The 27,785-nt window shown below is 40.8% G+C and overlaps 1 protein-coding gene across 8 annotated transcripts; it reads right to left on the bottom strand.

The window, feature by feature from the left end:
- Nucleotides 1-82: 82 nt before the first annotated feature.
- On the bottom strand, nucleotides 83-26,597 carry LOC110045225 (uncharacterized). 8 transcript variants are annotated; one of them, XM_089298204.1, is made up of 20 exons: nucleotides 26,499-26,597; nucleotides 25,557-25,691; nucleotides 25,343-25,423; nucleotides 24,085-24,165; nucleotides 19,241-19,321; nucleotides 18,961-19,041; nucleotides 17,407-17,487; nucleotides 16,227-16,304; nucleotides 13,643-13,723; nucleotides 13,279-13,337; nucleotides 12,892-12,977; nucleotides 10,552-10,706; nucleotides 10,357-10,437; nucleotides 9,139-9,219; nucleotides 5,801-5,881; nucleotides 4,623-4,700; nucleotides 1,839-1,919; nucleotides 1,476-1,534; nucleotides 1,081-1,174; nucleotides 83-233 (listed from the first exon to the last, which is right to left on the bottom strand). In XM_089298204.1, the coding sequence occupies exons 1-19, from the start codon at nucleotides 26,515-26,517 to the stop codon at nucleotides 1,085-1,087; spliced, it is 1,569 nt and encodes a 522-aa protein (XP_089154330.1). In that variant the 5' UTR covers nucleotides 26,518-26,597; the 3' UTR covers nucleotides 83-233; nucleotides 1,081-1,084. The 8 variants fall into 8 exon arrangements, with proteins under 8 accessions (XP_089154330.1, XP_089154329.1, XP_089154331.1 ...); XM_089298203.1 differs by lacking the exon at nucleotides 26,499-26,597 and having other exon boundaries at nucleotides 25,557-25,898; XM_089298205.1 differs by lacking the exons at nucleotides 17,407-17,487; nucleotides 26,499-26,597 and having other exon boundaries at nucleotides 25,557-25,898.
- Nucleotides 26,598-27,785: the final 1,188 nt, after the last annotated feature.

Here is a 27,785-nt window from a genome sequence, read left to right as displayed (position 1 = left end):
CTCATCCACCTCAGCTGATCGTTGAGACAGTGGGCACAATAGTCATCTATTTTTTTTTTTTTTTAGTGGAACACGTCACATATTTTTCGTTTATTTGTTTTTCATTTTACATGATGGTTTTCTAACTATACGTGAATTTTTTAAGCAACATAAAAGCCAACATTCTCCAGGCCATATTATCGGTGATTTCATTGCTTGAGCTTCCACGCAACATTTTTCGATGATTCATTATTCTGAAAGAAACAAACAGATGAATAGATAGCTTTCACAGTAACGCAATAAAAAATCAAATCGAAAACCATTCAATGGAAGATGTTCGTGGAAATGTTTTGCAGCCCTTTATGGCCTCAAACAGGATATGGTTTTGCAGTCTAGTCTTGAATTGAGTATGCTTTTTAGAAGAAGTACTTTTTCATCATCATCGATAAGACCATCAACAAAAGCCCTTCACTTAAGTCGGTCTGAACTAGAGAACTGAGTATAAAGCACATCTGAAACAAGTTATTGATTGAAGGGTCAGGCCTTTAATAGGGTATCAGTTGCGGATCCAGACCTTGAGCTAAGAGGGGGGCCCGTTTTTGTTTTACTCGCCCTGCCAGCTTTTCTTCCTTCTGTCATTTCTTCTTATTTTACTCAAAATAAGGAGAAGGGGAGGGGGCGGCCCCCCGGGTCCCTCCCCTAGATCCGCCACTGGGTATCGAATTATTGGTCAGGTCATAAATAGTGTAGGGATAATAGCAAATTTGAAAGGTTTTGGGAAGCGGGTTAACTTCACACCCACCCAATTTTTCTGGAAGTACCCCCTGGAATGTATAAGCTCCGTTACACGACATTTTCGTTGTTTTTCCGCAAGTTCGTAATAACTAGGTTTTCGATATAAGGAACCCGCAATATACCGAAACAAATTCCCCAATCCCTTGGTACTTCTTTAAATCGAGGTTCTACCGTACGTGTAAAAGCGGTAAACGGGAGAAGGGATATTCCCGAGAGGGGTCTTGAAAGGGTTGAAAACGCTGTGGACTAAAATTAAGCTCATGTACGAGCAACATAACGCTACAAAAACGAATCGAAATAAATTACCAAATTAAAATTCTCCTTCATCGTCGCTCGATTCGATCTTCGAAGGAATATTTTGGTTTGCTGTCCAACTTTTTTCTGGCCCTGAGAAGTTCATCTGTGGGCGAAAGATGAATTAGATTTAGCATTCACTCTCACAAGAAAGGACGATAATCATAAGGGGTATATTCATACTTAAGGTAAAGCCACGTCCACAATATACCGTAGAAATTTAAAAACTGCGTTTTCACTCGAATGTTTTTCGACCACACTACAGTACGTCGGAGAAATTTGAAAACCCAACAATCAGTGTTCATTTTGGATTTGTATTCAAGGAAGACTCAGGTAAGGAGAAGGAAATAAATCCCGACAAATTACAGAAAATAATCATCAGGGATATACGTACAAGAAATACTTACACATTTTGACGTAAGATGAAAATGGCGTCGTCCCCGACGTCGAGTGCGTACACAAGGTCCTAAAAAAAAATCACCGATAATTTTTTTTAAAGCAAGTTAACAAAGGCGTATGCAAAAGTACATAAACACCGTTACAAAACAATTATTAACTATACCTCGCTACAATTACATTTTGGTTGTTTTCCCGCAAATTTGTTATAGCAAAGATATCAGTGACGACACCTATTGTTATTAATACGCCAAACAGAGAACTATTGGCTGGTGAAACAAAGAATTATTTTGTTTAACGATTTGAACATTTAAGTAACAAAAACAATGTTTGTAAATAAATATATTCGCTATTTTCGAATCGAAACAAATTACCCCAGTCTTTTTCTTCGTCGCTCGATTCTGTAGAGGAATAGTTCGCTTTGCTGTCCATTTTTTTCTTGGTACTAAGTTTATCTGTGGATGTAGGATGGATTCAATTTAGCATTCAGTGTCACAAGAAAAGACGCCTAGCCTCAACAAGTGAGAGAAAATAATCACAAGGGATAGTCTTCATATAAATAAGGCCGCGTCCACACTAAGCCGGAGAAATCTGAAAACGGCTTTTCACTCTGAAAACGCATCAATTGTTGTCCGTCCACACTACCCCGGAGAAATATAAAAAAAGTAACAATCACCGATCATTTTGGATTTGTATTCGCGGAGGACTCGAGCAGGGAAATCACATGATTATCGTGGCATCATCATTTTCCAAAAGATTCGTTTAGAAAATAAAATGTTTCCGTTCGCAATATTAAAAACGCAAAGCCGACGTTTTCAAATTCCTCCGGTTTGAAGAGCGGTTTTCAAAAAGCTCCGTTTCGGTGATGGATTAGTGTGGACGGTGGGCCTAATTGTAGAAATAAAGCTGGGTTCCCGAATTGCTCCGCTCTAGTGTGGACGGGGCCTAATGCTCACACATTTTGCTGTGCAATAGAAATTACCCCGCCTCAGACCACGAGGGCTTACATAAAATCCTAAGAACAAAAAAACCAACCAATGAGTTTCACTAAAGCACGTGAACAAAGACTGCCGTCTCGCCCAACCTTGTTCTCAGGGTCTTCTCGTCTTTTTTTTTTTTTTTTTTTTAAATCTTGTCCCGACGAGTCATCATTTTGAAAATCGTCGAGGAGAACGCTCTGGGGACGAGGTTACCGTCTCGCCTTTTTAGGGGGCTTAAGGTGATTCTACTTAAAAAGAGGGAGTATTAAAAAATTTCTCAAACTTCATCCAGTTGGTAATCATGTTATGTATATTAGAAAATGTAATAAAAAATAGGAGTCACTGTTCTTGTTTTTAATTTGTACATCATGGATGGCCTTTATATCAACTTTGCGACCGACGAGGTTAGCAGAAAGAGGCACTATAAATTCTAAAAAAAGGACTTATTCGATTAATTTATTAAAGAAATTAAACAAAATAGACCCTGAACGTACGTTTTATACCATGTTAGTTAAACGGGAGTTACGATTATATGACAAGATTAAGAATTCTCTGCGTACGCACATGTATACCCAGCACTACCTTAAAGACGTGCTCTTTACATAACAATAAAGCAAAGCTGATTACCCACGTGGAAAGCGTAACGGGATAACGACACGATAGAGTCCATGAAAGCCAAGACTTCAAACGTAGACAGCTGTTTCGACCTGGTTGGGTCTCGTTAGCACGGTGTAGCATGCAGCAAGAAGTGAAGCAACCGGCTGGCTGACCGATCGTCCACCAAGTGCACATAATGGTGATGACCTCAGATGAAACTCAAATCCAAGTGTTTGCGGATTGGCCAATGTCATATGCAAAACGCGTGACAACGGACAATAGGCAAAAATCCAGAATATCATCCCGTTGAGCTTTCCACGTAGTAATCAGCCTTGCTTCATTGTTATGTTTCTATTTGCTGGTCAGATCTTTTACAGAACCTGCGTACACCGACAGCATTTTCTTTTGCGGTCTCTTGCATCATTGTATTTTGTTCTTTACAGCATTAAAATCAAAAAATTTTTGAGCAGAATTTTAAACTTTTCTACAAATCGAGATATATTGTAGAAAACTTTGTGTGATTTAAATTCGTACGTTAAAAAGTGGGGTCACCGTGCTCGTTGTCGAACTATTGATCCTGAAAGTTCGAAACTCCCGTTTGAAAATCTGTACGACAGAGAGAGCATTAGGTCAAGTTTAAAGATGGCCGCTCTCCGATCGCGGGTGGAATGTTCGTTCATTAAACTTTGTATGCGTTTTGCTTGAGATCGATTCAACCTTGTTTTTTCTTGGAAAACAACCTTGTTTATCCTTAGTTTGAGGGCCAGCGCTGATGAAACCCGCCGCCATCTTGCATGTTGCAATGTTATACGCAGTAGAGGTGCGCAGTGCAAAACAGGGGAACACGAAGACGACGACAACGAGAACGCCACCAAACAAAAGCAGTGGCGGATCCAGACCTTGAGCTAACGGGGGGGGGGGGGAGGGGGGGGAGGGGGGGGGAGGGTTGTCGGGAGGCCGTTTTTTTTTTTGCTTACCCTGACGGCTTATCTTCCTTTCGATTTCTTTTTACCCAAAATAAGGGGGGCCGGGTCCCTCCCCTAGATCCGCCACTGAAAAGGTTAAATGAGTAAAACAATAGCTGCGCACGTGCGTTATAAATCTTTGTACATTTCTTTGCCGTCCTCTGCAAAACAACAACGTGAAATGACCAAGTTCTGCGTAGTCTGAGGAGAGCGAACGACGACGGTTAATTCTTCGTATTTCTATTCTGTCACTGCATATTTTTCCTGAGCACGTTTTTAGATCCATTGGCGTACTGAACAGATCTAGACAATTGCGAATTTCGCTGGTAAAATATAAATTCACTTTTGACTGGGCGTCGTCCTCGGCGTCGCCCTTGTCGTTGCTTAAGCTCTCTTTTGACGCCTTTCTCTGACAGAAAACGAAGTTATAATTTCTATGTATTAAAGAATAAGGACGTGGGCGTGGAAAGTTCAAAATTCCAAGACAGAATCTAGTTCAGGTAGGAAAAGAACTGTTCGGGCGGAACCTCTTGCCAGCCGGGGAAATTTGGAAAGTTATTCAAGTAGAGAAGATTCCTGAAGGTAATTTACAAAAATCTATAAATATTTTTCCTACCTCGTTTCTGGCGCATATGGAAACTTCCCGAGAATGTCTCCACCTTGCTGTCCAACCTTTTCCTGGCACTAACTTCCTCTGTGGACGAAGGATGAATTCGATTTAACATTGAGTATTACAAGAAGGGACGCCGAGCCCCAATTAAAAAGAGGTGAGAGAAAATAGTAGGGGTATATTCATGTACGTAAGGTCGCGTCCGCACTACGCCGGAGAAATTTGAAAAGGCGTTTTCACTCTGAAAACGCATCAAATGTTTTCCGTCCACACTACGCCGGAGAAATTTGAAAACGCAACAATCAGTGGCCATTTTTGACTTGTAATCGAGGAAGACTTGGGAAGGGAAATCACATGATTATCGTGGTGTTATCGTTTTGCAAAAGCTTATTTGTAAAATAAGATGTTTCCGTCCACAATTTTAAAATCGCAAAGCCGGCGTTTTCAAATTCCTCCGGCTTGAAGAGCGGTTTTCAAAAAGCTCCGTTTTCGCGACGGATTAGTGTGGACGGTAGGCCTAATTGTATAAAGAAAGCTAGGTTTCCAAATTGCTCCGTCGTAGTGTGGAGGGAGCCTAATGCCACACATCTTGACGTACAATCGGAAAGGACCCCGCCCATTACCACGAGTGGGTACATTAAGTCCTCAAAAAAAGGGCCTTCTAGACTTTACTTAAAAGACTATTCTCCCGACGAGTCGCCAAATTGAAAATCGCCGAGGAGATGGCCTGGAAATGAAGTTACCGTCCAGCCTTTTTAACGCGTTTTTCCAAAGCAGTAAAGATGGACAGAAAACGAAGTTATAATTTCTAAGTATTGAAGAATAAGGACGTGGAAGGTCCAGATTCCAAAATAGAGTCTAGTTTAGATAAGAGGAAAAACTGTTCGGGCGGAACCTCTTGCCAGCCGAAGAAACCTGGCTAAAGACTTGAAATGTTAATATTCAAGTGGAGACGATTCCTGAACCTAATTTTTAAAAAAATCTTTAAATGTGTTTTATACCTCGTTTCTGGTACATATGGAAATTTCCCGAGAATGTTTCAAAATGATTTTATATTGAGAGGGGTCTTGAAAGTGTTTGAGAAGCTGTGCTGTAAAAGTAGCCTCGTGTATTTGAGATTTCTTAGAAGATCTTAGAAGAAGTTTAACCACATAACACTACAAATCCCAGTCGAAACAAATTACCCCAGTTTTCTTCTTCGTCGCTCGATTCTGCGTAGGAATATTTCGGTTTGCTGTCCAACCTTTTCCTGGCAGTAACTTCCACTGTGGACAAAGGATGAATTCGATTTAACATTGAGTCTTACAAGAAGGGTCGCAGAGCCCCAATTAAAAAGAACCGAGAGAAAATGCAATCAGTGGCCATTTTTAACTTGTACTCGAGGACGATTCGGGCAAAGAAATCACATGATTATCGTAGCGTCATTGTTTCACAAAAACTTCGTCTTCAAAAAACAAAAAAAAAAAATTGGTTCCATCTACATTATTAAAAACTCAAAGCCGGCGTTTTCAAAGTTCTCCGCTTTCCAAAAATCTCCGTTTTCGTGACGGATTAGTGTGGACAGAAGGCTGACAGAAGGTCTAATCATAGAGATGAAGCTGCGTTTTTAAATTGCTCCGTCGTAGCGGTGTGGACGGAGCCTAATGCCACACATCTTGACGTACAATCGGAAAGGACCCCCGCCCATGACCACGAGTGGGTGCATAAAGTCCTCAGAAAAAAAAAGGGTCTCCTGAACTTTTCTTAAAAGACTATTCTCCCGACGAGTCGCCATATTGAAAATCGCCTTGGAGGAGGCCCTGGAAGTAAAGTTACTGTCCAGCCTTTTCGACGCCTTTTTCCAAAGCTGTAAAGATGGACAGAAAACGAACATATAGTTTCTAAGTATTAAAGAATAAGGACGTGGAAAGTTCAAATTCCAAGAGAGAGTCTAGTTTAGATAAGAGGAAAAACTGTTCGAGCGAAGCCTCTTGCCAGCGGGAGAAACCTGGCTAAAGACTTGAAAGGTTAATATTCAAGTGGCGATGATTCGTGAAGCTAATTTCAAAAATTTCTTTAATTATGTTTTACACCTCGTTTCCGGCGCATATGGAAATTTCCTCGAGAATGTCTCAAAATGATTTTAACGTAGAATTCCAAAAGTAACGGCCCCCGTTACTTTCGGATTTAGCAGGCAAAAGGGGCCGCTACTTTCGGGTAGCCGTTACTGTCGGATGGCTAAAAAACGTTTGTACAGTGACAGTCATTTCAGACAAAGCGGACGCGTAACACAAGAAATAGACCTCTTTAGCTTGGACGGTTTGTTTTCCCATTGCAGGCCGCGGGATGATCCTCTTGGGAATTCTTGCTTTCAAATCTTTCATAGTCGCATGTATATGAATGAATAATTTTAAGATGGATAAAAGAACAATTCTCTAGAGAATATCACGCGGTCTACAATGGGAAAACAAACCGCCCAAGCTAAAGAGGTCTATTAATAGTTCGTATAGTGTGATCGTCCGGGTGAGGATAGTTCTGAAAAGAACTGTTGTTAGTGACTAAAGTTTTGACAACCTGAGCAGAAGTCATCTTCAGAGTCAAGTGAATAGTGTTTGCCAGTCGATGATGTTATAAGTCTGGTCCGTTGAACGTGATTGGTCAGTTTAGCCACGATAGTATTGGCTGAAAGACTCATTGACTGGGACTCTGCTCAGTGCTTAACCTACAGTACAAACTATTTTTAACAACAGACTCTGGAAAGCTGGTACACTAACCTAGAACAAACGCCTCTTAACACATGTCAACAATACGGAGCCCTGTTAGTGCCATACACGCGCGCGTACAGCATCATATTTGGGATGCATCCCTTTTTCATTCTGGCGAACACTTTGTTACCTTTGGCGTGACCCTTTTTTTCTGGCGCGACTTTTTTTTTCTAGCGCGACTTTTTTTCGTTGGCGCGACCTTTTTTGCTGGCCCGACTTTTTGCTCTGGCGCTCATTGTAGACCGCTGCTAGATTTATTGCGGGCTCAAAGTACGAACACGTGTGGTTGAGCGTCTGGTTGAGCAAGATGGCTGACTCGACTGACAACGATCTAGATTTAATAGACCAATTTCCATATTTTAAAATTCAGTCTAAAACAAAAGACCTCGGTACAAGGCTCTGGGGAATAACTACAGAGTTTGTGGGGTTTATTCATCAGAGGGAATATGAGAGAAGTAACAAGAAGTCCTAAATACACTATAATAAGGGCTACATGAGGTACTTACCGAGAAAAAAAGTCTCGCCAGTAAGAAAAAGTCTCCCCAGAAAAAAAAAGTCGCGCCAGGAAAAAAGTCGCGCCAGCGAAAAAAAAAGTCGCGCCAGAAAAAAGAAAAAGTCGCGCCAGTAAGAAAAAGTCGCGCCAGAAAAAAAAAGTCGCGCCAGGAAAAAGGTCGCGCCAGAAAAAAGAAAAAGTCGCGCCAGTAAGAAAAAGTCTCGCCAGAAAAGAAAATAGTCGCGCCAGAAAAAAAAAGTCGCGCCAACGAAAAAAAAGTCGCGCCAGAAAAAAAAAAGTCGCGCCAGAAAAAAAAGGTCGCGCCAGAAAAAAAAAGTCGCGCCAGCAAAAAAAAAGAAAGTGTTTACCAGAATGAAAAAAGGATGCATCCCAAATATGATGTTGTACGCGGGCGTGTATGGCGGTAACAGGGCTCCGTGCAACTACCGGCGCCTTACAAACGACTTATTCACGACGGAAACGAAACCGACAAACGGACTTCTAACAGACCGACTTAAGTTGACTAGACAGACCAACAACCGGCCAACTTGACTTACAAAGACGGATCGACCAATGACTGATGACAAACGTTACACGGACAGACGATCACACTATACGAACCACTGATATTCCTGGGTTCAAACCATTTACTATGACAAGAAATTAAACGTTCCATTTATGTATGTTTTCAACTACCCACATAAACAAAGCAGACTGTATAAACATAAAAAGGCCTTAAACCACGGTTGGCACTGAAGGGCGAAAGTATAATGGTCGCATTATATCACAATACAACTGATCACCCTACAGTTTATCATTTGACTCTGTTCCCAGACAAATACAGCTTATAAATCATAGTTTCAAGAAAAATTCAGTCAAGTTCGAAATAAAACCACAGATAACTCTGAAAGTCAATGTTCGGTCCTGCAGTCAGGCTGTTCCATCCGCATGACCCGCGCTTGAGAACAAAGACTTTCTCTTTTAGTGACTTCTTCATAGGGCCGCTACTTTCGGGTGGGCCGCTACTTTCAGGGGGACCGTTACTTTCGGGACTCAATAGGGAGGTGAAAAATTAACGTCACTTTCGGGGAGCCGTCATTTCCGGGAGGCGGGGGGGCCGTTACTTTCGAAATTCTACGGTATATTGATAGGAGTCTTGAAAGTGTTTGAGAAGCCGTGCTCTAAAAGTGGCCTCATGTATTTGAGATTTCTTCACCTTCTGATCGATCTTAGAAGAAGTTGAACGAGTAATGTAACACTACAAATAGCAATCGAAATAAATTACCCCAGTTTTCTTCTTCGTCCCTCGATTCTGCGAAGGAGTATTTCGGTTTGCTGTCCAACTTTTTCCCCGCAGTAAATTTATCTGTGGACGAAGGATAAAATCAAATTAGCATTGAATCTTACAAGAAGGGACGCCGAGCCCCAACAAGTGAGAGAAAATAATCACAAGGGGTATATTCATATAAGTAAGGCCGCTTCCACACTACGCCGGAGAAATTTGAAAACGGGCTTTTCACTCCCGAAACGCATCAATTGTTTTCCGTTCACACTACGCCGAAAAAATTTGAAACACAACAATCGATCAGCCGTCATTTTGGTTTTGTTTTCGAGGAAGTCTTGGGCAGGGAATCAAATGATTGTCGTGGCGTCATCGTTTTCCAAAAGCATTTTGAAAATCGCCTGGGAGAAGGCCCTGGAAATAAAGTTAGCGTCCAGCCTTTTTGAAGCCTTTTTCCAAAGCTGTAAAGATGGACAGAAAACGAAGTTATAGTTTATAGGTATTAAACAATAAGGACGTGGAAAGTCAAAATGCCTTAAAAGAATCTAGTTCAGATAAGAAAGGAACTGTTCAGGTGGGACCGAGAAAATTGGAAGGTTAATCAAGTAGAGAAGGTTCAGTGAAGGTAATTTTAAAAAAGCTATAATTATTTTTCATACCTCGTTTCTGGCGCATATAGAAATTTTCCCGTGAGGATGTCTTAAAATGATTTTGTATTGAGAGAGCCGTGCTCTAAAATTATCGTCATACGTATTTCAGTTTACTTCACCTTCTGATCGATCTTAGAAGAACTGAGTTAAACGAGCAACATAACACTACTAATAGCAATCGAAATAAATTACCCCAGTTTTCTTCCTCCTCGCTCGATTCTGCGAAGGAATATTTCGGTTTGCTGTCCAACTTTTTCCTGGCTAACTTCGTTAAATTAACTTTGATTAACTTCGTTAGGGACTTCGTTAAACCGAGGTTCCACTGACATGTTTAAAATATTGTTAACGGAGTTGTTGCGTGAAGAAGGTATGACATGGAACAAGAGATTATGATCTGGATGGAACTAATTTTTTAATAAAATTAATACAATATATGGAAATTTTCTCGACTTACATTGAAAGGGTTATTGAAAGGTTTTGAGACGACGGATCACCCTCTGAGAGATCTTAGAAGAAATAAACGAGCAACGTAACACTATAAGTCCTACAAATACCAATCCAAATAAATTACCAAAGTTTTCTTCTTCGTCGCTCAGTTCTTTGAAGGAATATTTCGGTTTGCTGTTCAAGTTTTTCTTCGACCTGACTTCATCTGTAGACCAAGGATGAATTTCATTTAGCATTCAGTTCGAATTTATTCACGTAAGAAAACATTGCTAATGCAACCAACAACAGAATCATAGCTGTAGTGTATGCCTAATCTTACCTTTCAATGGCGGGTCACAGCTTGAGTTAACCGCTGTTGGCCTTGTTAAAAGGCACCCAAAAGACAATGCTATAACTTGAAGTTTCTCTTCATCAGTTTTTCCCTCTAAGAGCTTTGCGACTCTGGGATCCATTGCGTCTTGAGGAGCTGCGAGACTGGCAACGTAATAAGACCGCAACACTTAAGAGCATAAATACTTGAAACGGGAGAAAGGCCAGCAACCCTCGTATCTAAGGGAGAGATTCTTTCTTTCTTTTCAAGAATAATCTATAAGCATTTCCTGCTACTGTTCAGGATCTCCAAAGCTGCTTCATTGTAAGTGCTTGAAGCAAAATATTGGAGAACAATAACTCGTTGATCAGCGTTCCAGAGCTTAAAATATCAACCAATTATAACGCGACACTTCAGATATAAAAGAAATTCCGTGACCACAGGCGGTTGTGATACATTTTAGAGCATAAAGAGACTAAGAGAAATAAAATCTTAGACCCAAAGAGCCTAAAGTAAAGGGCTTTAGCAAAGGAGATTTAAGGTTGCTCACTCGACAAAATTAAAAACCGAACAAGGCCATTTTGCAAGGCACGGTTTCTAATCAGTATCTCGCACATACCAAATGGCAAGAAAAGGGAAGATGTAAAGATAACAGACTAGGCCCTTAGGCGGAGTTGGACACTCGCAAAGCAATCATAACTCAGTAAAACACCGCATGAGTACTGCGAATAACATATGGGTAACATACAAATACATTCAAGAGCTTTCAAGTAACACACGGATACATACAAATCTTACGAGTCAGGGACGAGTAACAGCATTGCGCTAACATACTGGTACATACGGGTAATTACATTGTAACATACCAGTAATTAACACGCACACGCCACAAGACATACTCGTGCACACGGGTTGCACACGGGCATTACATCGTATCATATGCATGAAGATCTACCCGGGAAAAATTGGGTTTTTATAACATTACCGATTACGGGTAACATCATGGGGCCACAATAACTCCTTCAAGTTCAAAGGGCTTTTCAATAAGCCTGGAAGGCATCAAAATACAACAGTGAACGAGATTGTCCTCTCAACCTTTATATCCTTGAAGAGGGACGTTAGAAATTAGAAGGATTTGTAGTTTTCAAACTGCTTTAAGACAAGTAAAAGTTTCAAGAGCGCAAAGCTTCCCCGCTTCCATACAAATCGTTCTTATTTTTGCAATATATTCAAATTTAAATCTCAACCTTACATGGAATTGGTCCTAAGCGTTCTGGTAAGAGAATCCCCTCATTTTCTCTTGGTTCTGGCTATTTAAAACATGTTCTTTCCAGTCCTTGAAATTCATTTAGCTGCGGCAAAAAGTTTAGGAATTTAGTATCGGTCACCAGACCAACTGTCGCAAAAAGGCCTCTTATGCCATGATTGTGAGGCATACTGTAACCGAACAAAATTGCAAACGCGCATCGAATCCTAAACATAATCTAGTTAGGGGGTGATCAATTACATGGCGAGTTTCAGCCCGGGCTCAAATTTCAGCCCGCGGTTAGGGGGGGCTAAAATCTTGTTGCGATTACCTGACGAATTTCAGCCGGGGATAAAATATAAGCCTGACGACAAAAGTCAGCCGAGAATCAAACTGGTGTCAAGGACACGAATTGTGAAGATGGGCGCATAAATTCTCTCGCAATTTAGCCTTTTCAGTTAGCGCTTAATTTTCAACTTTTTGCGATTGTGGCAGCTTAGAGAGAGTTACTTGCGCAACTAGAGACAGCTGGGAGATCCAATCAAATTGAACATTTTAGTTTACTTTTCTACGCTCCGAAATACTCAATTATTTTAGAAACGAAAGAAAGTCACCAAATTATCTCGAACAGAAGCTACAAACAGAACTAATTATTCTCTTGATTATTCTGTTAATATTTAATTGACGTACTTCATTTTATCATGCTTAGATTTACGGAATAATCTATTATCAAAATCAGACTGATGCAAATTGTTTGTTGACCATGTTTGTTGTTCCTTGTCCTTTTTCGTGCTATTTCAAGCGATTCACGCGGACACCACTGGGAACTAAGGTGTAACTCCTAATATGGTAAAGACTTAAAATTTCTACCAATCAAATGCTCGCATGAAGCTAACGAACGAAATTCGAAGTTTCTAATCTGGCGTTTTAATTTTCGAAGCACGCCATGTTTTTGTAGAAGGCTGCAATTCTCGGGAAATTACAGGTGACTTCAGTATTGCCCTTCTTGAAAGGGGTCTTGAAATGGTTGGAAACGCTGTGGACTAAAATTAAGCTCATGTACGAGCAATATAACGCTACAAAAACGAATCGAAGTAAATTACCAGTCTCCTTCATCGTCGCTCGATTCGATCTTCGAAGGAATATTTTGGTTTGCTGTCCAACTTTTTTCTGGCCCTGAGAAGTTCATCTGTGGGCGAAAGATGAATTAGATTTAGCATTCACTCTCACAAGAAAGGACGATAATCATAAGGGGTATATCCATACTTGACGTAAAGCCACGTCCACAATATACCGTAGAAATTTAAAAACTGCGTTTTCACTCGAATGTTTTTCGACCACACTACAGTACGCCGGAGAAATTTGAAAACCCAACAATCGGCGTTCATTTTGGATTTGTATTCAAGGAAGACTCGGGTAAGGAGAAGGAAATAAATCCCGACAAATTATAGAAAATAATCATCAGGGATATACGTACAAGAAATACTTACACATTTTGACGTAAGATGAAAATGGCGTCGTCCCCGACGTCGAGTGCGTACACAAGGTCCTAAAAAAAAAATCACCGATAATTTTTTTTAAAGCAAGTTAACAAAGGCGTATGCAAAAGTACATAAACACCGTTACAAAACAATTATTAACTATACCTCGCTACAATTACATTTTGGTTGTTTTCCCGCAAATTTGTTATAGCAAAGATATCAGTGACGACACCTATTGTTATTAATACGCCAAACAGAGAACTATTGGCTGGTGAAACAAAGAATTCTTTTGTTTAACGATTTGAACATTTAAATAACAAAAACAATGTTTGTAAATAAATATATTCGCTATTTTCGAATCGAAACAAATTACCCCAGTCTTTTTCTTCGTCGCTCGATTGTGTGGAGGAATAGTTCGCTTTGCTGTCCATTTTTTTCTTGGTCCTAAGTTTATCTGTGGATGTAGGATGAATTCAATTTAGCAGTCAGTGTCACAAGAAAGGACGCCTAGCCTCAACAAGTGAGAGAAAATAATCACAAGGGGTATATTCATATAATTAAGGCCGCGTCCACCTAAGCCGGAGAAAATCTGAAAACGGCTTTTCACTCTGAAAACGCATCAATTGTTGTCCATCCACATTACGCCAGAGAAATTTAAAAAAAGCAACAATCACCGATCATTTTGGATTTGTTTTCGAGGAGGACTCGAGCAGGGAAATCACATGATTATCGTGGCATCATCATTTTCCAAAAGATTCGTTTAGAAAATAAAATGTTTCCGTTCGCAATTAATATTAAAAACGCAAAGTCGGCGTTTTCAAATTCCTCCGGTTTGAAGAGCGGTTTTCAAAAAGCTCCGTTTCGGTTATGGATTAGTGTGGACGGTGGGCCTAATTGTAGAAATAAAGCTGGGTTCCCAAATTGCTCCGCTCTAGTGTGGACGGGGCCTAATGCTCACACATTTTGCCGTGCAATAGAAATTACCCCGCCTCAGACCACGAGGGCTTACATAAAGTCCTAAGAACAAAAAATCAACTAATGGATTTTACTAAAGCACGTGAACAAAGACTGCCGTCTCGCCCAACCTTGTTCTCAGGGTCTTCTCGTCTTTTCTTTTTTTTTTAAAAAATCTTGTCCCGACGAGTCATTATTTCGAAAATCGTCGAGGAGAAGGCTCTGGGGACGAGGTTACCGTCTCGCCTTTTTAGGGGGCTTAAGGTGGTTTAGGGAGCTTATTGGATTAAATTATTAACGAAGTTAAACAAAATAGACCCTGAACGTACGTTTCAAACCATGTTAGTTAAACAGGAGTTACGATTATATGACAAGCTTAAGAATTCTCTGCGTGCGAACATGTATACCCAGCACTACCTTAAAGACTTGTTCTTTACATTACAATGAAGCAAAACTGATTACCTACGTGGAAAGCTTAACGGGATAACGACAAGATAGAGTCCAAACTGAAAGCCAAGAACTGCAACCGTAGACAGCTGTTTCGACCTGGTTGGGTCTCGTTAGCACGGTGTAGCATGCATTAAGAAGTGAAGCAACCGGCCGGCTGACCGATCGTCCACCAAGTGCACATGATGGTAATGACCTCAGATGAAACTCAAATCCAAATGTTTGCGGATTGGCCAATGTCATATGCAAAACGCGTGACAACGGACAATAGGCAAAAATCCAGAATATCATCCCGTTAAGCTTTCCACGTAGTAATCAGCCTTGCTTCATTGTTATGTTTCTATTTGCTGATCAGATCTTTTACAAATCCTACGTACACCGGCAGCATTTTCGTTTGCGGTCTCTTGCATCATTATATTTTGTTCTTTACAGCAATAAAATCAAAAAATTTTTGAGCAGAATTTTAAACTTTTCTTCAAATCGAGATATATTGTAGACAACTTTGTGTGATTTAAATTCATGCATTAAAAAGTGGGGTCACCGTGCTCGTTGTCGAACTATTGATCCTGAACGTTTGAAAATCCTGTTTGAAAATCTGTACGACAGAGAGAGGACTGGGTCAAGTTTAAAGATGGCCGCTCTCCGATCGCGGGTGGAATGTTAGTTCATTAAATTTTGTATGCGTTTTGCTTGAGATCGATTCAACCTTGTTTTTTCTTGGAAAAACAACCTTGTTTATCCTTAGTTTGAGGGCCAGCGCTGATGAAACCCGCCGCCATCTTGCATGTTGCAATGTTATACGCAGTAGAGGTGTGCAGTGCAAAACAGGGGAACACGAAGACGACGGCAACAAGAGCGCCACCAAACAGAAGCAGTGGTGGATCCAGACTTTGAGCTAACGGGGGGGGGGGGGGGGGAGGGGGTGGGGGGAAGCCATTTTTTTTGCTTGCCCTGCCGGCTTTTCTTCCTCCTTCGATTTCTTTTTATCCAAAATAAGGGGGGCCGGGTCCCTCCCCTAGATCCGCCACTGAAAAGGTTAAATGAGTAAAACAATAGCTGTGCACGTGCGTTATAAATCTTTTTACATTTCTTTGCCGTCCTCTGCAAAACAACAACGTGAAATGACCAAGTTCTGCGTAGTCTGAGGAGAGCGAACGACGACGGTTAATTCTTCGTATTTCTATTCTGTCACTGCATATTTTTCCTGAGCACGTTTTTAGATCCATTGGCGTACTGAACAGATCTAGACAATTGCGAATTTCGCTGGTAAAATATAAATTCACTTTTGAGTGGGCGTCGTCCTCGGCGTCGCCCTTGTCGTTGCTTAAGCTCTCTTTTGGCGCCTTTCTCTGACAGAAAACGAAGTTATAATTTCTATGTATTAAAGAATAAGGACGCGGGCGTGGAAAGTTCAAAATTCCAAGACAGAATCTAGTTCAGGTAGGAAAAGAACTGTTCGAGCGGAACCTCTTGCCAGCCGGGGAAATTTAGAAAGTTATTCAAGTAGAGAAGATTCCTGAAGGTAATTTACAAAAATCTATAAATATTTTTCATACCTCCTTTCTGGCGCATATGGAAATTTCCCGAGAATGTCTCCACCTTTCTGTCCAACCTTTTCCTGGCACTAACTTCCTCTGTGGACGAAGGATGAATTCGATTTAACATTGAGTATTACAAGAAGGGACGCCGAGCCCCAATTAAAAAGAGGTGAGAGAAAATAGTAGGGGTATATTCATGTACGTAAGGCCGCGTCCGCACTACGCCGGAGAAATTTGAAAAGGCGTTTTCACTCTGAAAACGCATCACATGTTTTCCGTCCACACTACGCCGAAGAAATTTGAAAACGCAACAATCAGTGGCCATTTTTGACTTGTAATCGAGGAAGACTTGGGAAGGGAAATCACATGATTATCGTGGTGTTATCGTTTTGCAAAAGCTTATTTGTAAAATAAGATGTTTCCGTCCACAATTTTAAAATCGCAAAGCCGACGTTTTCAAATTCCTCCGGCTTGAAGAGCGGTTTTCAAAAAGCTCCGTTTTCGTGACGGATTAGTGTGGACGGTAGGCTTAATTGTACAAAGAAAGCTAGGTTTCCAAATTACTCCGTCGTAGTGTGGAGGGAGCCTAATGCCACACATCTTGACGTACAATCGGAAAGGACCCCGCCCATTACCACGAGTGGGTACATTAAGTCCTCAGAAAAAAGGGCCTTCTAGACTTTACTTAAAAGACTATTCTCCCGACGAGTCGCCAAATTGAAAATCGCCGAGGAGATGGCCTGGAAATGAAGTTACCGTCCAGCCTTTTTAACGCGTTTTTCCAAAGCAGTAAAGATGGACAGAAAACGAAGTTATAATTTCTAAGTATTGAAGAATAAGGACGTGGAAGGTCCAGATTCCAAAATAGAGTCTAGTTTAGATAAGAAGAAAAACTGTTCGGGCGGAGCCTCTTGCCAGCCTAAGAAACCTGGCTAAAGACTTGAAAGGTTAATATTCAAGTGGAGACGATTCCTGAACCTAATTTAAAAAAAAACTCTTTAAATGTGTTGTATACCTCGTTTCTGGTACATATGGAAATTTCCCGAGAATGTTTCAAAATGATTTTATATTGAGAGGAGTCTTGAAAGTGTTTGAGAAGCTGTGCTGTAAAAGTAGCCTCATGTATTTGAGATTTCTTAGAAGATCTTAGAAGGAGTTTAACCACATAACACTACAAATCCCAATCGAAACAAATTACCCCAGTTTTCTTCTTCGTCGCTCGTTTCCGCGAGGGAATATTTCGGTTTGCTGTCCAACCTTTTCCTGGCAGTAACTTCCTCTGTGGACAAAGGATGAATTCGATTTAACATTGAGTCTTACAAGAAGGGTCGCAGAGCCCCAATTAAAAAGAACCGAGAGAAAATGCAATCAGTGGCCATTTTTGACTTGTACTCGAGGAAGACTCGGGCAGGGAAAGCACATAATAATCGTGGTGTTATCGTTTTCCAAAAGCTTATTTGCAAAAAAAATGTTTCCGTCCAAAATATAAAACTCAAAGCCGGCGTTTCCAAATTTCTCCTGTTTGAAGAGCGGTTTTCAAAAAGCTCCGTTTTCGTGACTGATTAGTGTGGACGGTAGGCTTAACCGCTGGAATAAAGCTGCGTTTCCAAATTGCTCCGTCGTAGCGGTGTGGACGGAGCCTAATGCCACACATCTTGACGTACAATCGGAAATGACCCCGCCCATGACCACGAGTGGGTACATTAAGTCCTCAGAAAAAAGGGTCTTCTAGACTTTCCTAAAAGGACTATACTCCCGTCGAGTCGCCATTTTCAAAATCGCCTTGGAGAAGGCCCTGGAAATAAAGTTACCGTCCAGCCTTTTTGAGCCTTTTTCCAAAGCTGTAAAGATAGATAGAAAACGAAGTTACAATTTCTAAGTATTAAACAATAAGGACGTGGAAAGTCCAAATTCCGAGATGGAGTCTAGTTTAGATAAGAACTGATCGGCCGGAACCTCTTGCCAGCCGGAGAAACCGGGCTAAAGACTTGAAAGGTTAATATTCAAGTGGCGACGATTCCTTAAGCTAATTTTAAAAATTTCTTTAATTACGTTTTACACCTCGTTTCTGGCGCATACGGGAATTTTCCCGAGAATGTCTCAAAATGATTTTACCGTAAAATGCCGAAAGTAAAAGCCTCCGTTACTTTCGGATTTAGCAGCCAAAAGCTACCGCTACATTTGGGCAGCCGTTATTTACATATATATGCAGGTAGCCGTTACTTTCGGATAGCTAAAAAACGTTTTTACAGTAACAGTCGTTTCAGACGAGGCGGACGCGTCATAACACTGTCAAAGTGACTGTGGAACCACGAGCCGCAGGCGAGTGGTTCCGCCGTAAACTCTGACAATGTTATGACGCAATTTATCATCAATAAGAGGACAGACGCATAAAAAACTGACGTCAATTTGTTAAGTTGAATATATTATCATTTACTGAATATAACAAAAAATCATTGAACATAAAATGAGTTTTACTGAACAAAACTGATATGAATCACTGAATTAAAAATGAGTTTTACTGAACAAAAATGTGACACATTGAATGTAAAATGACGATTACTGAACAAAAATATGAATTACTGAATATAAATTGTATGTTATTAAATATTGCAACAATCCGGCAACCATACTTGAGAAGCCGTGCTCTGAAAGTAGTCTCATGTGTTTGAGGTTTCTTCAACTTCTGATCGATCTTAGAAGAAGTTGAACGAGTAATGTAACACGACAAATACCAATCGAAATAAATTACCCCAGTTTTCTTCTTCGTCGCTCGATTCTGTAGAGGAATAGTTCGCTTTGCTGTCCAACTTTTTCTTGGTCCTAAGTTTATCTGTGGATGAAGGATGAATTCAATTTAGCATTCAGTCTCACAAGAAAGGACGGAAATTTTCTCGACTTACATTGAAAGGGCTATTGAAAAGGTTTGAGAGGACGTAGCCTGATATGAATCACCTTCTGATAGATCTAAGAAGAAATAAACGACCAACATAACACTACAAGTCCTACAATTACCAATCCAAATAAATTACCAAAGGTTCCTTCCTCGTCGCTCAATTCTATGAGGTAATGTTTCAGTTTGCTGTCCAAGTTTTTCTTCGGCCTCACTTCATCTGTAGACCAAGGATGAATTCAATTTAGCATTCAGTGTCACAAGAAAAGACGCCTAGCCTCAACAAGTGAGAGAAAATAATCACAAGGGGTATATTCATATAATTAAGGCCGCGTCCACACTAAGCCGGAGAAAATCTGAAAACGGCTTTTCACTCTGAAAACGCATCAATTGTTGTCCATCCACACTACCCCGGAGAAATTTAAAAAAAGTAACAATCACCGATCATTTTGGATTTGTTTTCGAGGAGGACTCGAGCAGGGGAATCACATGATTATCGTGGCATCATCATTTTCCAAAAGATTCGTTTAGAAAATAAAATGTTTCCGTTCGCAATTAATATTAAAAACGCAAAGTCGGCGTTTTCAAATTCCTCCGGTTTGAAGAGCGGTTTTCAAAAGGCTCCGTTTCGGTTATGGATTAGTGTGGACGGTGGGCCTAATTGTAGAAATAAAGCTGGGTTCCCAAATTGCCCCGCTCTAGTGTGGACGGGGCCTAATGCTCACACATTTTGCCGTGCAATAGAAATTACCCCGCCTCAGACCACGAGGGCTTACATAAAGTCCTAAGAACAAAAAACCAACTGATGGATTTTACTAAAGCACGTGAACAAAGACTGCCGTCTCGCCCAACCTTGTTCTCAGGGTCTTCTCGTCTTTTCTTTTTTTTTAAAAAAATCTTGTCCCGACGAGTCATTATTTCGAAAATCGTCGAGGAGAAGGCTCTGGGGACGAGGTTACCGTCTCGCCTTTTTAGGGGGCTTAAGGTGGTTTAGGGAGCTTATTGGATTAATTTATTAAAGAAGTTAAACAAAATAGACCCTGAACGTACGTTTCAAACCATGTTAGTTAAACAGGAGTTACGATTATATGACAAGCTTAAGAATTCTCTGCGTGCGAACATGTATACCCAGCACTACCTTAAAGACTTGTTCTTTACATTACAATGAAGCAAAACTGATTACCTACGTGGAAAGCTTGACGGGATAACGACAAGATAGAGTCCAAACTGAAAGCCAAGAACTGCAACCGTAGACAGCTGTTTCGACCTGGTTGGGTCTCGTTAGCACGGTGTAGCATTCAGCAAGAAGTGAAGCAACCGGCCGGCTGACCGATCGTCCACCAAGTGCACATGATGGTAATGACCTCAGATGAAACTCAAATCCAAATGTTTGCGGATTGGCCAATGTCATATGCAAAACGCGTGACAACGGACAATAGGCAAAAATCCAGAATATCATCCCGTTAAGCTTTCCACGTAGTAATCAGCCTTGCTTCATTGTTATGTTTCTATTTGCTGATCAGATCTTTTACAAATCCTACGTACACCGGCAGCATTTTCGTTTGCGGTCTCTTGCATCATTATATTTTGTTCTTTACAGCAATAAAATCAAAAAATTTTTGAGCAGAATTTTAAACTTTTCTTCAAATCGAGATATATTGTAGACAACTTTGTGTGATTTAAATTCATGCATTAAAAAGTGGGGTCACCGTGCTCGTTTTCGAACTATTGATCCTGAAAGTTCGAAACTCCCGTTTGAAAATCTGTACGACAGAGAGAGGACTGGGTCAAGTTTAAAGATGGCCGCTCTCCGATCGCGGGTGGAATGTTTGTTCATTAAACTTTGTATGCGTTTTGCTTGAGATCGATTCAACCTTGTGTTTTTTTTTTGGAAAAACAACCTTGTTTATCCTCAATTTGAGGGCCAGCGCTGACGAAACCCGCCGCCACCTTGCATGTGGCAATGTTATACGCAGTAGAGGTGTGCAGTGCAAAACAGGGGAACACGAAGACGACGGCAACGAGAGCGCCACCAAACAAAAGCAGTGGTGGATCCAGACCTTGAGCTAACGGTGGGGGGAGGCCGTTTTTTTTGCTTGCCCTGCCGGCTTTTCTTCCTCCTGCGATTTCTTTTTACCCAAAATAAGGGGGGTCGGGTCCCTCCCCTAGATCCTCCACTGAAAAGGTTAAATGAGTAAAACAATAGCTGTGCACGTGCGTTATAAATCTTTTACATTTCTTTGCCGTCCTCTGCAAAACAACAACGCGACGTGAAATGACCAAGTTCTGCGTAGTCTGAGGAGAGCGAACGACGACGGTTAATTCTTCGTATTTCTATTCTGTCACTGCATATTTTTCCTGAGCACGTTTTTAGATCCATTGGCGTACTGAACAGATCTAGACAATTGCGAATTTCGCTGGTAAAATATAAATTCATTTTTGACTGGGCGTCGTCCTCGGCGTCGCCCTCGTCGTTGCTTAAGCTCTCTTTTGACGCCTTTCTCTGACAGAAAACGAAGTTATAATTTCTATGAATTAAAGAATAAGGACGTGGGCGTGGAAAGTTCAAGTCTCAAAATGATTTTAACGTAGAATTCCAAAAGTAACGGCCCCCGTTACTTTCGGATTTAGCAGGCAAAAGGGGCCGCTACTTTCGGGTAGCCGTTACTTTCGGAAGGCTAAAAAACGTTTGTACAGTGACAGTCATTTCAGACAAAGCGGACGCGTAACACAAGAAATAGACCTCTTTAGCTTGGACGGTTTGTTTTCCCATTGCAGGCCGCGGGATGATCCTCTTGGGAATTCTTGCTTTCAAATCTTTCATAGTCGCATGTATATGAATGAATAATTTTAAGATGGATAAAAGAACAATTCTCTAGAGAATATCACGCGGTCTACAATGGGAAAACAAACCGCCCAAGCTAAAGAGGTCTATTAATAGTTCGTATAGTGTGATCGTCCGGGTGAGGATAGTTCTGAAAAGAACTGTTGTTAGTGACTAAAGTTTTGACAACCTGAGCAGAAGTCATCTTCAGAGTCAAGTGAATAGTGTTTGCCAGTCGATGATGTTATAAGTCTGGTCCGTTGAACGTGATTGGTCAGTTTAGCCACGATAGTATTGGCTGAAAGACTCATTGACTGGGACTCTGCTCAGTGCTTAACCTACAGTACAAACTATTTTTAACAACAGACTCTGGAAAGCTGGTACACTAACCTAGAACAAACGCCTCTTAACACATGTCAACAATACGGAGCCCTGTTAGTACCATACACGCGCGCGTACAGCATCATATTTGGGATGCATCCTTTTTTCATTCTGGCGAACACTTTGTTACCTTTGGCGTGACCCTTTTTTTCTGGCGGGACTGTTTTTTTCTAGCGCGACTTTTTTTTCGCTGGCGCGACTTTTTTTGCTGCCCGACTTTTTGCTCTGGCGCTCATTTGTAGACCGCTGCTAGATTTATTGCGGGCTCAAAGTACGAACACGTGTGGTTGAGCGTCTGGTTGAGCAAGATGGCTGACTCGACTGACAACGATCTAGATTTAATAGACCAATTTCCATATTTTAAAATTCGGTCTAAAACAAAAGACCTCGGTACAAGGCTCTGGGGAATAACTACAGAGTTTGTGGGGTTTATTCATCAGAGGGAATATGAGAGAAGTAACAAGAAGTTCTAAATACACTATAATAAGGGCTACATGAGGTACTTACCGAGAAAAAAAGTCTCGCCAGTAAGAAAAAGTCTCCCCAGAAAAAAAAAGTCGCGCCAGGAAAAAAGTCGCGCCAGCGAAAAAAAAAGTCGCGCCAGAAAAAAGAAAAAGTCGCGCCAGTAAGAAAAAGTCGCGCCAGAAAAAAAAAGTCGCGCCAGGAAAAAGGTCGCGCCAGAAAAAAGAAAAAGTCGCGCCAGTAAGAAAAAGTCTCGCCAGAAAAGAAAATAGTCGCGCCAGAAAAAAAAAGTCGCGCCAACGAAAAAAAAGTCGCGCCAGAAAAAAAAAAGTCGCGCCAGAAAAAAAAAGTCGCGCCAGAAAAAAAAAGTTGCGCCAGCAAAAAAAAAGAAAGTGTTTACCAGAATGAAAAAAGGATGCATCCCAAATATGATGTTGTACGCGGGCGTGTATGGCGGTAACAGGGCTCCGTGCAACTACCGGCGCCTTACAAACGACTTATTCACGACGGAAACGAAACCGACAAACGGACTTCTAACAGACCGACTTAAGTTGACTAGACAGACCAACAACCGACCAATTTGACTTACAAAGACGGATCGACCAATGACTGATGACAAACGTTACACGGACAGACGATCACACTATACGAACCACTGATATTCCTGGGTTCAAACCATTTACTATGACAAGAAATTAAACGTTCCATTTATGTATGTTTTCAACTACCCACATAAACAAAGCAGACTGTATAAACATAAAAAGGCCTTAAACCACGGTTGGCACTGAAGGGCGAAAGTATAATGGTCGCATTATATCACAATACAACTGATCACCCTACAGTTTATCATTTGACTCTGTTCCCAGACAAATACAGCTTATAAATCATAGTTTCAAGAAAAATTCAGTCAAGTTCGAAATAAAACCACAGATAACTCTGAAAGTCAATGTTCGGTCCTGCAGTCAGGCTGTTCCATCCGCATGACCCGCGCTTGAGAACAAAGACTTTCTCTTTTAGTGACTTCTTCATAGGGCCGCTACTTTCGGGTGGGCCGCTACTTTCAGGGGGACCGTTACTTTCGGGACTCAATAGGGAGGTGAAAAATTAACGTTACTTTCGGGGAGCCGTCATTTCCGGGGGGCGGGGGGCCGTTACTTTCGAAATTCTACGGTATATTGATAGGAGTCTTGAAAGTGTTTGAGAAGCCGTGCTCTAAAAGTGGCCTCATGTATTTGAGATTTCTTCACCTTCTGATCGATCTTAGAAGAAGTTGAATGAGTAATGTAACACTACAAATAGCAATCGAAATAAATTACCCCAGTTTTCTTCTTCGTCCCTCGATTCTGCGAAGGAGTATTTCGGTTTGCTGTCCAACTTTTTCCCCGCAGTAAATTTATCTGTGGACGAAGGATAAAATCAAATTAGCATTGAATCTTACAAGAAGGGGCGCCGAGCCCCAACAAGTGAGAGAAAATAATCACAAAGGGAAGTATTTATATAAATAAGGCCGCTTCCACACTACGCCGGAGAAATTTGAAAACGGCCTTTTCACTCCGAAAACGCATCAATTGTTTTCCGTTCACACTAAACCGAAAAAATTGGAAACACAACAATCGATCAGCCGTCATTTTGGTTTTGTTTTCGAGGAAGTCTTGGGCAGGGAATCAAATGATTGTCGTGGCGTCATCGTTCTCCGAAAGCTTTTTGAAAATCGTCTAGGAGAAGGCCCTGGAAATAAAGTTAGCGTCCAGCCGTTTTGAAGCCTTTTTCCAAAGCTGTAAAGATAGACAGGAAACGAGGTTATAATTTCTAGGTATTAAAAAATAAGGACGTGGAAAGTCCAAATTCCAGAATGCAATTTAGTTCAGATAAGAAAAGAACTGTTCAGGCGGAACCTCTTGCCAGCCGGAGAAATTTGGAAGGCTATTCAAGTAGATAAGATTCAGTGAAGGTAATTTTAAAAAAGCTATAATTATTTTTCATACCTCGCTTCTGGCGAATATAGAAATTTCTCCGAGGATGTCTCAAAACGATTTTATATTTAGAGGGGTCTGGGAAATGTTTGAGAAGCCATGCTCTAAAATTATCCTCATACGCATTTGAATTTACTAGTACTTCACCTTCTGATTAGAAGAAGTTAAACGAGCAACATAAAACTACAAATAGCAATGGAAATAAATTACCCCAGTTTTCTTCTACGTCGCTCGACTCTGCGAAGGAACATTTCAGTTTGTTGTCCAACTTTTTCCTGGCTAACTTCGTTAAATTAACTTTGCTTAAATTCGTTTGGGACTTCGTTAAATCGAGATTTCACTAACATATTCAAAATATTGTTAACGGAGGTGTAGCGTAAAGAAGACATGACATGGAACGAGATATTATGATCTACATGGAACTAACTTTAATAAAATTAGTATAACTATTGTGGCGCGTATGGCAATTTTCTCGACTTGTATTGAAAGGGTTATTGAAAGGGTCTGAGACGCCGTAGCCTCATTTGAATCGCCTTCTGATAGATCTTAGAAGAAATAAACGAGCAACATAACACTACAAATACCAATCGAAATAAATTACCAAAGTTTCCTTCTTTGTCGCTCAATTCTTCGAAGGAATATTTCGGTTCGCTGTGCGACTTTTTCTTCAGCCTGAGTTCATCTGTGGACGAATTGAAGGATGAATTACATTTAGCATTCAGTTCGAATTCATTCACATAGAAGAAAGAGCACATGCAAACATTGAAAATGCAACCAAGAACGGAATAGTAGCTGTAGTATATGTCATGTCTTACCTTTCATTGGCCCGTCACAGTTTGAGTGTAGTGTAGGCCTTGTTAAAAGGCACCCAAAAGAGAATGCTATGGCTAGAAATTTCCTTTGATCAGTTTTTCCCTCTAAGAGCTTTACAACTCTGGGATCCATTGCGTCTTGAGGAGCAGCGAGAAAGACCGTAACAAATAAGAGCATAAATACTTGAGACGGGAGAAAGGCCTGCAGCCCTTGTATCTAAGAGAGGGATTATTTTTTTCTTTTACAGAATAATCTATAAGCTTTTCTGCTATTCAGGATCTCCAAAGTTGCTTAATTGTAAGTGCTTGAAGCAAAATATTGGAGAACAATAACACGTTGATCAGCGTTCCAGAACTTAAAATATCAACCAATTATAACGCTACACTTCAGATATAAAAGAAATTCCGTGACCATATGCGGTGGTGATACATTTTAGGGCATAAAGAGACTGAAGAAAATAAAATGTTAGACCCAAAGGGCCTAAAGCAAAGGGCTATAGCAAAGGAGATTTAAGGTTTCTCAGTAACTGGACAAAATTGAAAACCGAAAAAGGCCATTTTGCAAAGTGCGGTTTTTAATCAGTATCTCGCACATACCAAATGACAAGAAAAGGGAAGATGTAAAGATAACAGACTAGGCCCCTTAGGCGGACTTGGACACTCGCAAAGCAATCATAACTCAGTAAAACACCGCACGAGTACTGAGAATAACATACGCGTAACATACAAATACATTCCAGTGCTTTCAAGTAACACATGGATACATAGGGGTACATAACAATCTTACGAGTAGCAGCATCACGCTAACATACTGGTACATACGGATAAATAACATACGAGTAACACGAGGAACACGCACACAGACATACTTATGCACACGGGCATTACATCCTATTAAACGCATGAAAATCTACCCGAGGGAAAAATAGGTCTTTATATCATTACCGATTACGGGTAACATCATGGGGCCACAATGACTCCTTCAAGTTCAAAGCGCTTTTCAGTAAGCCTGGAAAGCATGAAAATACAACAGTAAACGAGATTATCTTCTAAACAAAAGCATTTATCACTAAAATAACACTGATCATCAAATAATAGGCCTTTTGCAACAGTTGGTCACGTGACGTGCTGATTAAGTCATTGGTAATGCATATTTTAAATGGGCAACTTCGTCCCCAGGGTCCTCCCTCTCTCGAGGCGGAGAGAGGATCCTGGGGACGAGGTTGCATAGTGGCCATAATGTCATCGGACAAACAGGGCTGAATAACGTCTGCGCATGTGCGAGATCTCATGGCTCGCGCCGCCGCGAACGGCCTGGGCACCATAACAAACCTCGAAAAAATGGCGGCGTTTTCAAAAAGTTTCGTATAGCGCCCGGTTTATGGTGAAAAAGTAGAGCCAAACTAAAAACGGTAGAAAGAAATTTTTACACTAGTTCCCTCGACCATTGGCCGGCACATACCTTTTTGTACACAGGGGTTTAAAGTTTGTACAATCGGTGAAAACAGCGCGTGAACACGATAGATTTATCGAGGATTTCGGAGATGACATCTTTCGCCGTGTTTTGGATTTTATTTACGTCCATTCTATTGTTGTTTGGGGCAAATGCAAAACGAAATTATTCCGTACAAATCCTTCTTATTTTTGCAATACTCAAATCGTCATTAAGATTACAGTATACCTTCAGGAGGTGTCTCGCGTCCAAGCGATGTAGTGTGTGCAGTTTAAGTGTGGATACCTAAACCCCTATATCAAATTAAAGCTTATAGAGCTGGCTATCAAACTGTGTCAAGAAATTCGAAATAAAATGAATTGTCGAATTTTTCGCGACCATTAAATGCGAGCGCCCGAATCACCTTTCGAAAGCTACAAGTCAAAACGAATTTCGTTTTTCCCCAATTTAATTGTTTCCTCGGTTTCAGGGCCCAAAGCGCTTTAAAACTGTGTCTGCGTTTTGGCATGTTCAATTGTGGTAAAAAGTTACAGAACACTTTCGAAATAGGATTAAAAAAATGTGGAGTGATTGTACAAAAATCGCTCTCGAAGAAAAAGTATTTCGAAATTAATAATTTCCAGGTAGCTTTTGTAGTTTATATGTTAAACTAGCTACTGTCCAAATTTGAGGGCAATTGAACAAATTCCCTTTCAGTTATAACTCTCTAAAGTGTCTGCTTCAAGTAAAAAAATTATTCGAGAAAACAGCGCTAAGAAAATCTTCTGCTCCGCAAACAA

This window comes from Orbicella faveolata, unplaced genomic scaffold (assembly GCF_042242905.1).
Source record: "Orbicella faveolata isolate gen_17 unplaced genomic scaffold, um_ofav_v1 contig_3, whole genome shotgun sequence".
NCBI classification, from domain to species: Eukaryota; Metazoa; Cnidaria; class Anthozoa; order Scleractinia; family Merulinidae; genus Orbicella; species Orbicella faveolata.
This window is presented reverse-complemented; position numbering and strand designations above follow the sequence as displayed.

Bases quoted from the DNA above. Each gene is read 5' to 3' on its own strand.
- LOC110045225 (XM_089298203.1), bottom strand. From the start codon at position 25,731: ATGCTCTTATTTGTTACGGTCTTTCTCGCTGCTCCTCAAGACGCAATG. The intron at 25,424-25,556 runs GTAAGACATGAC...ATTCGTCCACAG, and splicing joins CTGTGACGGGCCAATGAAAG to ATGAACTCAGGCTGAAGAAA. The intron at 12,978-13,278 runs GTAAGTATTTCT...TTTCGCCCACAG, and splicing joins TTCATCTTACGTCAAAATGT to ATGAACTTCTCAGGGCCAGA.